Source organism: Ictalurus punctatus, chromosome 21, assembly GCF_001660625.3.
Source record: "Ictalurus punctatus breed USDA103 chromosome 21, Coco_2.0, whole genome shotgun sequence".
Lineage (NCBI taxonomy): Eukaryota > Metazoa > Chordata > Actinopteri > Siluriformes > Ictaluridae > Ictalurus > Ictalurus punctatus.
In genome coordinates this window covers 20668324-20682126 of record NC_030436.2, presented here as the reverse complement: position 1 = coordinate 20682126, position 13803 = coordinate 20668324, and the positions used below count along the sequence as shown (strand labels likewise).

General features: G+C 43.2%; 3 protein-coding genes across 3 annotated transcripts; 1 reads left to right on the top strand and 2 right to left on the bottom strand.

The window, feature by feature from the left end:
* Window positions 1-77: 77 nt before the first annotated feature.
* LOC108254710 (transforming protein RhoA) lies at window positions 78-5309 on the bottom strand. The gene is made up of 5 exons (XM_017449960.3): window positions 5174-5309; window positions 2946-3103; window positions 2615-2735; window positions 1022-1152; window positions 78-876 (listed from the first exon to the last, which is right to left on the bottom strand). Exons 1-5 carry the CDS (start codon window positions 5283-5285, stop codon window positions 703-705), a joined length of 696 nt encoding a protein of 231 aa, XP_017305449.1. The 5' UTR covers window positions 5286-5309; the 3' UTR covers window positions 78-702.
* Window positions 5310-5699: 390 nt separating this feature from the next.
* LOC108254708 (olfactory receptor class A-like protein 1) lies at window positions 5700-6644 on the bottom strand. Its single transcript, XM_017449958.3, has one exon. It carries the CDS (start codon window positions 6642-6644, stop codon window positions 5700-5702), a length of 945 nt encoding a protein of 314 aa, XP_017305447.2.
* A 2410-nt stretch (window positions 6645-9054) lies between these two features.
* Window positions 9055-12274, top strand: LOC108254709 (olfactory receptor class A-like protein 1). The gene has a single exon (XM_017449959.3). It carries the CDS (start codon window positions 11092-11094, stop codon window positions 12046-12048), a length of 957 nt encoding a protein of 318 aa, XP_017305448.1. The 5' UTR covers window positions 9055-11091; the 3' UTR covers window positions 12049-12274.
* Window positions 12275-13803: the final 1529 nt, after the last annotated feature.

The following is a 13803-nucleotide window of genomic DNA, read 5'->3' as shown; positions in this document are numbered from 1 at the left end:
CTTCAAGTTTATGACGCAGCAACACTTATGTCATGTGTTCTGCGGATGAATGGAAGGTAAGAAAGACAACCACGAGGTTCCTAAAAAGTTTTTTTCTTTAATACACAAAGATACCAAATTAGGTTTCTGTTTGTTTTGAAAGAAAGAAAAAAACAAACCGAAAAAAAAAGAAAAAAAGGTTCAAGTCTTGTCCAAGTGTATGCATTCCAGAAAACACACAGAACCCGTGTTGTGTCTTTTCTGTTCTGCACATTGGTCCTGATCATCTTTTTTTTTTTTCCTCTCATCTTCATTGCATATTTATAATCCGAAATAACTGCATGGGCGATCGGTCACAGTGAAACATCACTGATACGAGCAAATCATTTAGTGAATACACGACTCCAACGTCTCTCCTTTTACCGTTGGCTCGGCACAGGTTCATATGGCAAATTTAATAATGACGCACGTGTGTGTGCGCGCGTGTGTGAGAAAGTACAATAGAACAGCATAGCTTCTGATCTGCCTCTTTAAATACTGACAAAAACAAAAACTTCCATAACTAGTCATTACTGGTTTCGCTTAAAAGACAATTAAAAAAAAAAGCGGTTTAACGGTTGAGCACAGTCATTTCAGGCAGGCTGATTGGGGAGAGGGGGGAGGGGGCGTGGCTTATGTTCGGCCCCTCCCACCCCGCCTAATGAGTGCAGAGTCCAGTTTGTTTTACAGTAGGAGGCATTTGGTGCCCTTCTTGCCTTTCCTGGCCTGCAGGGCCGCCCTGGTGGCCATCTCGAACACCTCCCGCACACCATCCTTCGTCTTGGCCGAACACTCCATGTAGCCGAAGGCGTAGATCCGATTTGCCATGTCACGGCCCTCCTCTGCTTTCACCGGCTCCTACACACAGAGAGAGAGACGGGGGCGGGGGGTGATATTTAACATTCAGCAGACCAGAGGAATCTCTAACGGTTGTTTTCGTTCACTCTAATATTCCTCAGACCTTCTTTAAAATTCATTATTATTTTAGTTCTTAATGAAGTACCTGCTTCATCTTGGCTAGCTCGCGGCGAGTGTGTTCGTCGTTGCGCAAGTCCTTCTTGTTGCCCACCAGGATGATGGGGACGTTGGGGCAGAAATGTTTCACCTCGGGAGTCCATTTTTCCGGAATGTTCTCTGCACACAGGAAGCCTCAGCTAGTCAGATTGTACGCTAACAATCAGATCATTTACTTTTTGCACTTTTGTTAATTTCCATTCGTAAAATCTCATGACGAGTCTCTTCACATTTTTGTTATTAACTAAAACTGTGCTTAGTGAATTACATCCCGTTTCCCCCTCCGGCTAAACACGCAGCGTTAGCTTTCACATATCTATAGAGAGAGTGATACAGTATGTGAGGAAGAGGAGGAGCTACACACCAGTGGGTGTGGCTTCAAACCCATACATAAACTCTCAGGCAAAAAGAGTCACAAATATTTAGGAAGCAAAGAGGTAAGGTTTTTAATAAATAAATTTTATATATATATATATATATTTTAAATAAATATCCTGTCAGATTTGCTTAAATTAGCCAGTTAGCATTAATAGCTAAGATTATGGGTACATGAATATAAACCCTGGGATAATCCTGTCAGGATAGCTCATGCTAGCTAGCAGAGGGGAAAAAAATTCTCATTTAGCTCAGGTTAGCAATGAAAGCTATATTTCTGAAAATGCTTTAAAATCCTTTCAGAAATCCTGTCGGGTTTGCTTTTTTTTTAAATATATATATATATATATATATATATATATATATATATAAAGCTAGCATTAGCAGTGAAAATTGACCCTTTGTAAATTTGACCCAAACATCCACTCAAATTATAAATATTTATCCTAGCTTTGCCAACTAGCTAGGGTTATAAATGAAAATACAGACAAGAAACATTTTAAAGCAGAAATTCTGTGAGAAATACTGTCAGGTTAGCTCATGTTAGCTGGCTAGTTAGCAAAACGACATCAAAATGGCACAGATAAAAAAAACATTAAAAAAAAAAATTCCTGTCAGGTTAACACTTTGTAGCTATCATTAGCAGTGAAAATGATGAGCATTTGTAAATTTCACCCAAACATTCTCTCAGATTAAAACTTATCTTAAATTAGCACATGAGCTAGGGCTATCTGAACATACTGAAGAACATTATGTTTGTATTTGATATAAAATCCTCTCAGGAATCCTGTGAAGACTATAAATATGTTTTTTATTTTTTATTTGTTTATGAATATGCTAATAAGTTTCTCTTCTCAGTGTAGCCAATTTCCACCATGAATATTTATAAAACTAACTTCCAGAATCCTCTCAGGTTAGCTTATGCTAGCTAGCTAGGCTAGGATTAGCAGTTACAGTTGAAACGCTTGTGAATTTGACCAAAAAAAAAAAAAAAAAGGATTATCAGATTGTCAGTAGTGTAAAAAAAGAAAGGTAAAATAAAGGAATGTGTAAAAATAAAATAATCAGGACATTGGAAATAGAGGTCAGTAAAATGGTTATGCTAATTCTATGCTAGCTGTGACAGAGATGAGTAATGAGTGAAGGATGAAGATGATGATGGTGGTTGTTTGTAGTGTGTTTTAGGTGTCGGTGCAGTGAACTTTACCGAGACTGTCAGGACTGTCGATGGAGAAACACATGAGGATGACGTCGGTGTCAGGGTAGGAGAGAGGACGGAGACGATCGTAATCTTCTTGTCCTGCCGTGTCCCACAGCGCCAGCTCCACCTGCACGCACACACGCACACAAAACGAGTTTCACGTATCGGCGTGCAGGTATTAAAAAATTTGACCTTGAAGGTTCCTGCGCTGTTCACAAAAAACTTGACAGGCTGTAACCATGACAACGCTCTTCCCAGTCCTAGCTAACGAACAAGGCTACGCTGTTCTTCTCAGTAACGTAGATGAAAGAAAGTTGGGAAGAAAGACAGCAGTTACCTGTTTTCCGTCCACCTCGATGTCGGCCACGTAGTTTTCGAACACGGTGGGGACATACACCTCGGGGAACTGGTCCTTACTGAAGACGATGAGGAGGCACGTCTTCCCGCACGCACCGTCTCCCACGATCACCAGCTTCTTACGGATCGCTGCCATTTCTCTAGAGGAACACACAGCGCCGCGGTTACAGACAGGTACCGGAACACACTCGTGGAGCGGACGGAGGTACGCTTACGTTACTGCTTTTACAGGAGCGGATGGATTCGATTTTATAAAATCAGCAAGAAAATCATAAATGATTATTTTTTCCCCCCTAGAAAAAGCGCTAACGGGAACGCACTGTAACCATGACAACACTTTTATCAGTCCTAGCTAGTGTCAGCTATCTGACCAGCCTTGCTAGCTCTCTAGATTTGATTTATTATAATCAGTATGTAATTTGTTTTGGTTATGCTGCAGTGTCGGTGTATTGTGAATGAAATTCTTTCTGCTCCAGCGTCATAAATCTCCTCGTATTCACTCACTAACTGGCCTCGTTTCCGCCAGCGCCCTGTCGTGCATACTACTACAGTTACTACTACTTATTTTACCATACTACTACCACCACTACTACTTCTACCATTGTAGTCCAAAGTATACTTCAATTTTTACACGTACTGTACGTGTGCCGCCTGATTTTCCTAACCACACGTACTTTGTACGCGCAGGTCACACATGTGCATTTAATATTTTTGCGCTATATAGTTGTTCCACAAGGTGGCAGCAGTGAGCCAGGGCCGTTAATTCTCAAGGTGGTTGAAGAAAAATCTGAATAAAAGGAAGAGAAGAGTGCAGGTTAGAAGGTACCCGGATGTGTATAATTCTAGCCTTAAAGAGTATAAGGATTTGTATACGGGTGCTAATCGTGGGGAGAGATTGATCAAGCATTCTTCTTTGTTGTCATCCTTCACTCCAGAAGACTTTAGCTTTACTGCTCCATACTGACTCTTGTAGGCCAGGAGGGGAAGTGCTAAGATGCACATGCCTCGACCGCCTGTGTACACGTACATGTCAAATGGAGAATACTTTGAAAGGCTACGTGTATGACTGTGCACACAAGCTAGCGTACATGTAAAAAAAAAAAAAAAGTATACCAGAGGCTTATTACTACTACTTATTTAACCATAATACAATTACTACTATTTCTATTACCATCACTAATACTACCACCAGTTACTACTACTTATTTTACTGTACTACTATTACTACTACTACAAATAATAATACAAAACTGGAAATAAAGACTCACTCACAGAGTAATCAAACAACAGGCCAATAATAATGGAATAAATAATAGCAACAAAAAAGACGAAAATAGCAATATAAAATATTTGTAAAATATATAACGTGTTTAAAAATGTGATCAAAGTACAATAATTGAAATAATGACAATGATTTGATTGGTGTATTTATTATTATTGCAGGACTTTTCAGTCCAGAATTCTGCACAATAATAAAGTAAACAAAATGTGAAAATGTTGTGCTGAAACCTTATAAACCTGCAGTTCCACACTACTGTGCAGACATGTTGAATGATTTCTACAACACTTCATTTTCGCCACATTTGTGTGTGTGTGTTTTAAATAAAGGCTTAATACCGAAATATCGTGATTTTTTAAAACTCCGGTATCAAACCGTAACAGCGCCAAGTGTCGCTAATCTTTCTCTCTAGATCACCACAGGAAATAAACGTCTTCATGAAGCACATTTAAACCAACACAAAATAGTTATTACACTGGGTTTAAGGCTGATTTTTCGTCGACAACCGCGTAAACATGTTTAAATATAAAGTGGCTCAGATCGTTAAAACAATCAGATGTATTAAATAAACAATAAACACTGTCAGAACTTAGGAGGTTAAATCTGTTTATCGGTAATTCTCCGGTCAGATCACAGACCACGTTTAGGCTCTCAGATCATCCATCTGTGCCTCCGAAGAAATGCTGACAATTATTTTTGATAGTAGACGCTAACAATTCAGGAACAGCTACTTAGCTTAGCTTAGCATAAGCCTCATAAGCGGAAGTGCGATTTGTTCCAACGAAAACGGCCCTTTGTTTGGACGAATAAAACTCTCAATCGCAGTCTTTCTGCTGAACTGTAATATCGCTGAACATCACGGATCCCATCTTAAGCGACACACAAGATGTATATACATATCATTTATGTTTTCTTTTCTTTGTTTTTACCTTGTGTTTGATGCTTAGCGAGCGAGTTTTTCCGGTCTCTCCCACCCAAAGCGTCAAGCACAACGGCGCAACTGTCAGTACCGCGAGCTCCTGCCCGATTAGCACTGCGCATGTCCCAAGCAGCGCATGCGCGTTGCTGTCCCGTTGGAACGATTCACCGCGCATGCGCACTTCAGTCTAACGTATACCCGTTAAACGTGTAAGTAACGGCTGCTTTTACGCGTGTAGTTTTAAATAATATGTTTGTTTTTTTTTTTACATAATGTGTGCTTTTTAAAAAAGTTATTAATTATCTTGTTAGTTTTGTAGAATTATCAGTAAGTTTAAAAGTAAAAAGGACTCGTACAAAATGGCAGCCGTTTAGGCAACAAAATAAAAGTCAGTACAAACGGCACAAAATATTTTTTTTCTTTATTGTAGCAACCTTAGCACGATAATAACAATGCATAATATATCAAGAATACTAAAATATATGTCGTCTAGTATCACAATTTGAACGTGTAAGAAAAAAGGAACGTTTATTTATTTATTTGCTTGGTTTCTCGATGGAGTGTTCGGCCGACTGTTCTCCAGCCGCACACATCATCCTCTCCTTTATCTTCTTATTGGTGCTTATCATGAGGAAAGGACTGAATGTGGCATAGCACGATGAGAAAAACACTCTCATGTCCGCCACAACGGCCGGGACCTGAGCCACCGTCAGCATGTAGATCCAGATCACGTTGTCGATGCCGAAGAATACGGTGTACAGCACCACCAGCATGACGACGGTCTTAGCCGCCCGCAGCTCCATGGAGGTTCCTTGCTGAGCGCGTCGGATGGACCTGACCTGCCTGCTGTGTTTGTGCAGCAAGACGAGGATGTAGCCGCTGGACGCCAGCATGATGGCCACGAAGGTGAAGTCTCGCGTCGAGAGTGCCGCGCCGTTCACCACGTACGACAAGTTGTCACGGAAGTCGACGTGGCAGAAGCCGAGGTTAAGGGTGAAGGCAGGCACGGTGCCGTTCCGAGGTGCCAAGGCGAAAAGCGCAGCGCCGGTGCAGACGACCATGTTGAGGAGCCACAGCCCTACGAAGGTGGGCACGACCAGCTGCGGGAGACGAGATTTCAGTCTGGTCAGGTACGGTCCGGCTGACGGCATGATGGTCAGCGCTTGGAAGACACTCAGCATGCTGGTGAGGCAGACAGAGAGGGCGCGGTGGATGCGGTAGGCGTAGATCACCACTTTGCAGCCCGGATCGTTCAGCAGGTTGTGCAGGCCGAAGATGACCATGGTCTGTGGCACGCCACGCGTCAGTAGTAGCAGCAGGTTGCTGAAGGCCAGGTGAGCCAGGATTCTGTCCACGGGCTGCAGGCGAGGCTCTACGAAAGCCATATGAGCGTACGCCATCAGCACAGATGCGTTACCCAGAATTCCCAGCCCGGTCTGCAGGAGGAACGAAACTCCTTTAATGGTGATGCAAAGGTCCATGGAGCCCAGGTTCTGAATCACACAGCAAGACAGAGACAGTCAGGAAACTCAACATGGAACGTATTACTGAAGAACTGAAAATGTTTGTTTTTAAAAAAAATAAATGATATATAATCATATCTGGAATGATTAAAAGCTCACCTGGAACTTCTTCTTGTGACGGCTCACGCGCATTTGTACGCTTCATCGCCGGCGATGGAAGTGAAGATATGCGAATTTATAAGGTGTACTTTTCCACTGGGGCCCCCGACACACCGAAATAAAACACCGCAAGATTCCAGGTAACCATGGAAACCAGAGTCACCAAGGAAACCCAGTGCGAGCTCCACCTGCTCACCACACAATTAGTCTTTTAGTGAAAACAACTGCACACGCAGGACTGATAGACCAACATCCAAATCTGACATCCAGCACCAACACACCAGTGCAGTGAGCTCACTTTAATGGAACATTTCCATCAAGACATCATCAGTGTCTAAAGCTAGACTGTGCAAAAAAAACTACACAAAAAAAACAAAAGAAACCTCCCCAAGATGGCGTTAGATGTGTTGGTTAGTGTTTAATAATCTCTACATTTTACTAATCAAGTACACTGCAGTCAGGGTTGCCAGATCTGTGCAAACAAATCTGCACAAATGACATGAAATACTAGAAACGCACAGTTTAAGTGCGAACAGTTCTATCACCAAATAATCAGTGTCGGGGTGGTGTGACGAAGCGGAGCTACTCTTACCACCCGAAAGTTGATTATTTTCCTCCAACAGCACGCCCCTGAGTGTTTCATTCCTCTTGCAGCAATCAGTCGACAATTCGCCTATAATTTGTTTATTTATTAACGTATGGTACATACTTTTCCCCCCGTACGTTATAGTTACATTTAACATTATGGAATGTCCAGAAAATTCTAAAGTTCCCTCCTGTCCTCGCTTACGTTACCGCAGCTGTAAACAGTCGTTCCCTCACCAGTCTCTCTTCAATCTCTCTCTTTATTCTCTATATTTATTCTCTCTCTTTATTCACTCTCGGAGTTGATAAGACAAAAAAAAAAACAACTGCAGCTTGTTATGCAAGTTAGCGAGAAACCGCAAAAAAGAAGAAGCGTAAACTCCTCTGTCCTGAAGACGAGAGAAAAGTTACAACTTCACCTCTGACCTTTACAAAGCGCTGACACTGGAGACTCCTTCTGTAAACGTCACGTAAACATCTGGTTACAATTGTTTTACCGCTGTACATGAGCCGTGAACGAGCTGTCACCATAGAAACGATAACGTATTAGCATTAATTATACATAAAGCTGTGATGTGCAGCTGCGCTACCGTCAGAGCTGCTGTTAGAGAAAACTAATCAACACCTCCTGACCAATCACAATCCAGAATTCGACAGCACTTTAAAAAACAAACAAACAAACAAACAAATAAACAAACATCGTATGCCGTTGAGTTGAAATCCAGGTATGTCGGAAGTCATTTTGTAGACTCTCTCCGTAACTTTTTTACATATTTACTCTCGTGCGTTAAGAACTCTTTCATCTTTAACGTCCTCGAGGGAAATAAAAGGGTTTGGCGTTCACTTCTCTGACTCCGAGCTCAAGATTATTTGCTGTGCTGTGGGGCGAGCTGTGTTTTTTGGGTTTTTTGGTGACAGGTTAATTAGATTAGACCTCGTGGTGCGTGTGATTTCCCTCAGGTTCGTCGTTTCCGTCGGGACGAGGACAAGCCTGCGCACGCGAGTGCCTAAGCTTTATCGTTTTTAAAAAAAACAACAACTGAATAAACATCTGCAGATTTTCCGTCAGGTCGTACACGCTGGAACAAAGAGATCAAAAGATTTTAATATGTAAACGTACGTGACGTGTTTTAACACCGTTTTCAAAATAAACTATTCTGAAGTCTGACCACGACTGCGATGTTGTTTATCTCTTTATTGTCGCAGATGAAATAAATCAGAGTCTCCTGGGACTCATTAACCGAACCCAGATGAGGAACGCTACAGCGTCTACCTGCTAATTAGATCATCAGCGATGGGGACGAGTGCTAATGATGTTCTAAAGGTGCCATAAAAACACCGCTCGCTTATTATTGTCATTATTATTATTATTATTGTCATTATTATTATTATTATTGTCATTGTTATTATCATGTTTATATTAATTAATTAGTTATATATAAGTTTATGTTATGTGAAGGATATGTTACGCCATTGCAGGTGAATTCGTTTAAACAGGTGCAACGTCTGGTGAATATAATAATGAGAAAATTAGTAAACGTTAGAAATTATAGCGTTAAAAAACCCTAATAATGTGGAAAGAATCCATCCATCCGTCTTCTACCGCTCAGTCCTTTTCAGGGTCTAAAAAAAAAAAACAGGGTAATCTGGAGTCTATCCCAGGGAGCATGGGGCACACCCTGGACAGGGTGCCAGTCCATCACAGGGCACAATCACACACACACTCACACACCCATTCATACACTACGGACACTTTAGACACGCCAATCAGCCTACCATGCATGTGTTTGGACTGGGGGAGGAAACCGGAGTACCCGGAGGAAACCCCCGCAGCACGGGGAGAACACGCAAACTCCACACACACAGGAACACGGTGGGACTCGAACCCCGGACACTGGAGGTGTGAGGCGAACGTGCTGACCTCTAAGCCACCGTGCGCCCCTTGTGGAAAGAATCACGTGTGAAAATGAAAACGTGCACAACACGTGATAAATGAGTAAAGTCATGTAATAATACACACGTAAAACAGGACAATTTTAACAATGAGCGCAAAACCAGGCTTTTTCAAGCGAAGCGTCTAGAAAGCAGGTGTGTACGGTAAATTGTGTCACGTGACCTGAGTATTAATTTATACGAACGGTTGTATAGGTGAGATTTAAATGTTGATTATATCTGTGTGTGATGTGGTATATGATGAGGGTGTGCACAAGGACACTCCATGTTACTTCGTTAACGAGGACTTTCACAGGTTTTCCACATGAAGGTGCTGAAGTGCAAAAAAACAAACAAACAAAAACAAACATTTTGGCCCTTCTAGCATCAGTGGCGTAGTCCTAACGAATATACTGGTTTACTATTACCCATATACAGCGTTCTCCACTAATATTGGCACCCTTGGTGGTAAATATGAGGAAAGAAGGCTGTGAAAATTTGTCTTCATTGTTTATGATCTTTTGTTAAAACAAAAATTCATGAAAGTCCTCTGCTGTCATGGATATCAAACAATTGCAAACACAACACTCGTTTATCCAAAAAAAATCTTTGTTAAATATCGGTGTGCAACAATTATCGGCACCCTTTTAGTCAGTACTTTGTGCTAGCTCCCTTTTCCAAGATATCAGCTCTGAGTCTCCTATAACGCTGATGAGGTTGGAGAATACATGGCGAGGGATCTGAGAGCGTTCCTCCATACAGAACCTCTCCAGATCCTTCACATTTCAGGTCCACACTGGTGGACTCTCCTCTTCAGTTCACCCCACAGGGTTTCTATGGGGTTCAGGTCAGGGGACTGGGATGGTCAGGGCAGGACCTTGATTTTGTGGTCAGTAAAACATTTCTGTGTTGATTTTGATGATGTTTTGGATCATCGTCCTGCTGGAAGATCCAACCACGGCCCATTTGAATCTTTCTGTCAGAGGCGGTCAGGTTTTCATTTAATATCTGTTGATGTGTGATAGAGTCCATGACAGCAGCAACAGCGGTTGTCAGGATTCAAATAAAAATGCACCATATAGGGAATACGCTAATATCGTTCCTTAGAGATCGTTATACTTAAACAGCCCTGGGGGAAAACGTAAGCATACGGGTATAGGTGCGTATGGTCCCGAATACACCACCGGTTAGCCTGCTTCATATTGTCAGTGTTGGTAGCGTGGCTAATATCGCCCAGATCTGTTCAGACTCAAGTGAACTTAAGGCTGTGTTAAAGATGAAATCATGGTGTGTAATGGAATTTACACTAACCCTGATTTATGCTGCATATCCCTCTCTCTCTCTCTCTCTCACACACACACACACACACACACACACACACACACACACACACACACACACACACACTGAGATTGCTGCCTGTTGCATGGCAGATGTTGATCAGTGTGTGATGAAACGTGACACCTCCACTGACACGTCCAGGTGTGTGGTGGATCAGCCAGGTGAACATCATCCAGATAATGAGAAGCAGGTGGGAGCGGGGCCTCAGTGGGTGAGCGCTGGACCGTGCAGTGCCTCACGCTCCCTGTGGCTCTCTCAGAAACACCTATAAGAGTGACAGGAGTTGCTCAGTGCATGACGAGACACGGGGCGAGGTATTTATTATACCTCGGTCCAGCGGCACAAGCAGGAAAGACTTCGCAGACGTTTCAAGATTTTCACAAATCTGACGACGGACTGATGTTTGATGTGCGGTGTCGTGATCATCGGTATCTTCGTGTGATTAGCGATGGACTCTGAGCTCCTAGCGCGTGGCCTCCTGTATCTCTCCCTGGCCGTGGCAGGAATCCCGGGCAACATCGCCGTGATCTACGCCTTCCTGATGGCACTGCACCACGAGCGGCGTCTCCTCACAGCCGACGCCATTGTACTGCACCTGGCCCTGGCCAACCTGCTGGTGGTGGGCGTTCGCTGTGTGCTCGAGGTTTTCGCTACCTTCGAAATCGCCAACGTTTTCGACGACGCCGGTTGCAAGGGCGTCATTTTCGTGTACAGGACGGCACGTTCGCTTTCCATCTGGCTCACGTTTGTGCTGAGCGCCTACCAGAGCCTGAGCATCGCGCCCCCGGGGTCGCGCTGGGCGACCGCCCGGGACCTTTTCGGCCAGTTCCTTTGGCTCATCTTCTTGGTCGTGTGGATCATCAACGTCGCCGTGAGCTCGCCGTCCGTCATCTTTGCCGTGGGCGCTAAGAACAACTCCAAGCTCCTCCAGAACAGCATCAACGTGCAGTTCTGCTTCATCAATTTCCCCTCGGTGAGCGTCAAGGACGCCAACGGAGCGGTGCAGACCGTCAGGGACGTGGTGCCCATGGCGCTCATGACCACCGCCAGCCTCATCATCCTCGTCTTCCTCTACAAACACAGCCGGCAGGTCAGAGCTATCCGAGGCGGAGGTGGCGGCGGCGGTGGAGGAGGAGCGGGGGGTTCTGCCGAACGCAGGGCGGCCGTCACGGTGGTCACGTTGGTGACGCTGTATGTCATGTTGTACGGAGTCGACAACGGGCTTTGGGTCTACACCATCATGGTGAAACAGACGATGTCCTCTGCACTCATCTCAGACCTGCGCATCTTCTTCTCGTCCCTGTACGCCGCCATGAGCCCCGTCGTCATCATCGTGTCCAATAAGAAAGTGAACAAACATCTGAGCTGTGGCAGCGAGGAGAAGACGGCAGGCCGGTCAGCGTAACGCTCGAAACAGCCACGCTGACCCGTCTGCGTGTCAGTGTTAATGTCCCGATTACAGCTTTAACAGGCCTGAACTACTGCCATGCTGTACTCACCTCTATTACGAAGGGGTGTGTGTGTGTGTGTGTGTGAGAGAGAGAGAACTAAAGTCAAGAATTTTAAAAGTATAATAAATGTATAAAGTACAAAGACGACGCAAATACGTGTGTGTACGTTTATTACGTGACGGGACGATGCCCGATGTTCATTTTGAGACGTGTGGACATTACAGTCTTCATTAATATGCATTTATGCAAATTACACACGTTGCATGCAATTGTACTGAATCATTTAATACATTTCACTTAATAATATATATATATATATAAATATAAAACCCAGCAGCAATTTAAGGACAGACAAAAAACAGTGAATGGTAAAAACAAACAAAAAAACACAAACATTTAAAGGTCGACTTTGAGAAGAAATGTAACATTTTAAAGTTGTAAATTTAAGTTTATGTTCTGTGCTTAAAACTGAAACTAAAGTTAAGTGCCTAGCTGTGTGTTTAGAGTTCAACTGCGCCTGCGAATGGTGTGTATTAAAGTCTGGATCAGAGCCCTGACGTGTTTTAGTAGAACGTTTGGTTGAGTTTCTGTTTGTTTCACTCCTCATTTTTTATTTCGTCTTTCATGCAGAAATTTGAGACGTTTCTGATATTTTTATGGTGTATTCTAAATCAAACAAAAGCAAAACAAAGCAACACAGATTAGTTTATCAATGACAAAAACTCGTGGACGCATTTTCTGTTCATTAAGCGCGAGACGAGACGACATGTACACTGCTCACTTGTTCTGATAATATCCTCCTGTGGCTTCTTTAACGGTGATTAACACCTCGGGTGTGTGTGTGTGTGTGTGTGTGTGTGTGTGTGTGATGTCCCACAGCTAAATCATGATCGTGGTTAATTGCTTCTGGTGAGAATACGGCCCCGAAGGCCTCTGGAAGGAAACCCGCTCTCCCTCGCTGCTGATAATGAGGATAATAAAGACATCTGACATCATAACAGAATTAAAGCTGCGGTGACTCAGACGCAGGGCTGATTAAAGGTGCGATATGGTGGGCAGGTCATTCAGTAGTGAGTGGATATGTTTGGTGATTTGGTGAGGATGGTCGTGAGAGTTATTTCGGTATGTATATGTAATAATCCCTTTATATGATACACTGCGTCCCTGTTATTTTGCCTCTCTGATTCGTGGCTGTGCCTCACCTCCGCTTGGGAGAAGTACCTTTTATGTTCCACACCTGGGGAGTCAAACACATGGGGCCACCCACCCCATGTATTTAGAATCTGTGTAATAAATTGAAATCATCCTGTGGACTAATTACACTGAAAGAGTCTAAAAAAAGGAGAGCTAGTCTGTGTTGCTCCACTAGGGGGCAAAATAGAGCAATAAACTCAAATGATAACAAACTGATGAAATTCCTTGTTATTATTTATCCACCTCTTTCGAGTGGTCAGGGTCGCAGTGAATTCTGGGAACGCTGCAGCAGGGATTCATACCTAGGGGGCAGTTTAGTGTAGCCAGGGGCATTTCTGGGAGGTTTAGCAAGAGAAAAAATTAAATATGTGACATATAATTCAAATTAGGACCAAATGTGGAGTGGTTAAAGTGTGTATGTGTGTGTGTGTGTGTGGGGGGGGTGTTAATACTTATGTAAGCCACTGTATGATAGAAAGCATTATTTTGGAAATGAGTATTTTGTTGTGTTTAAT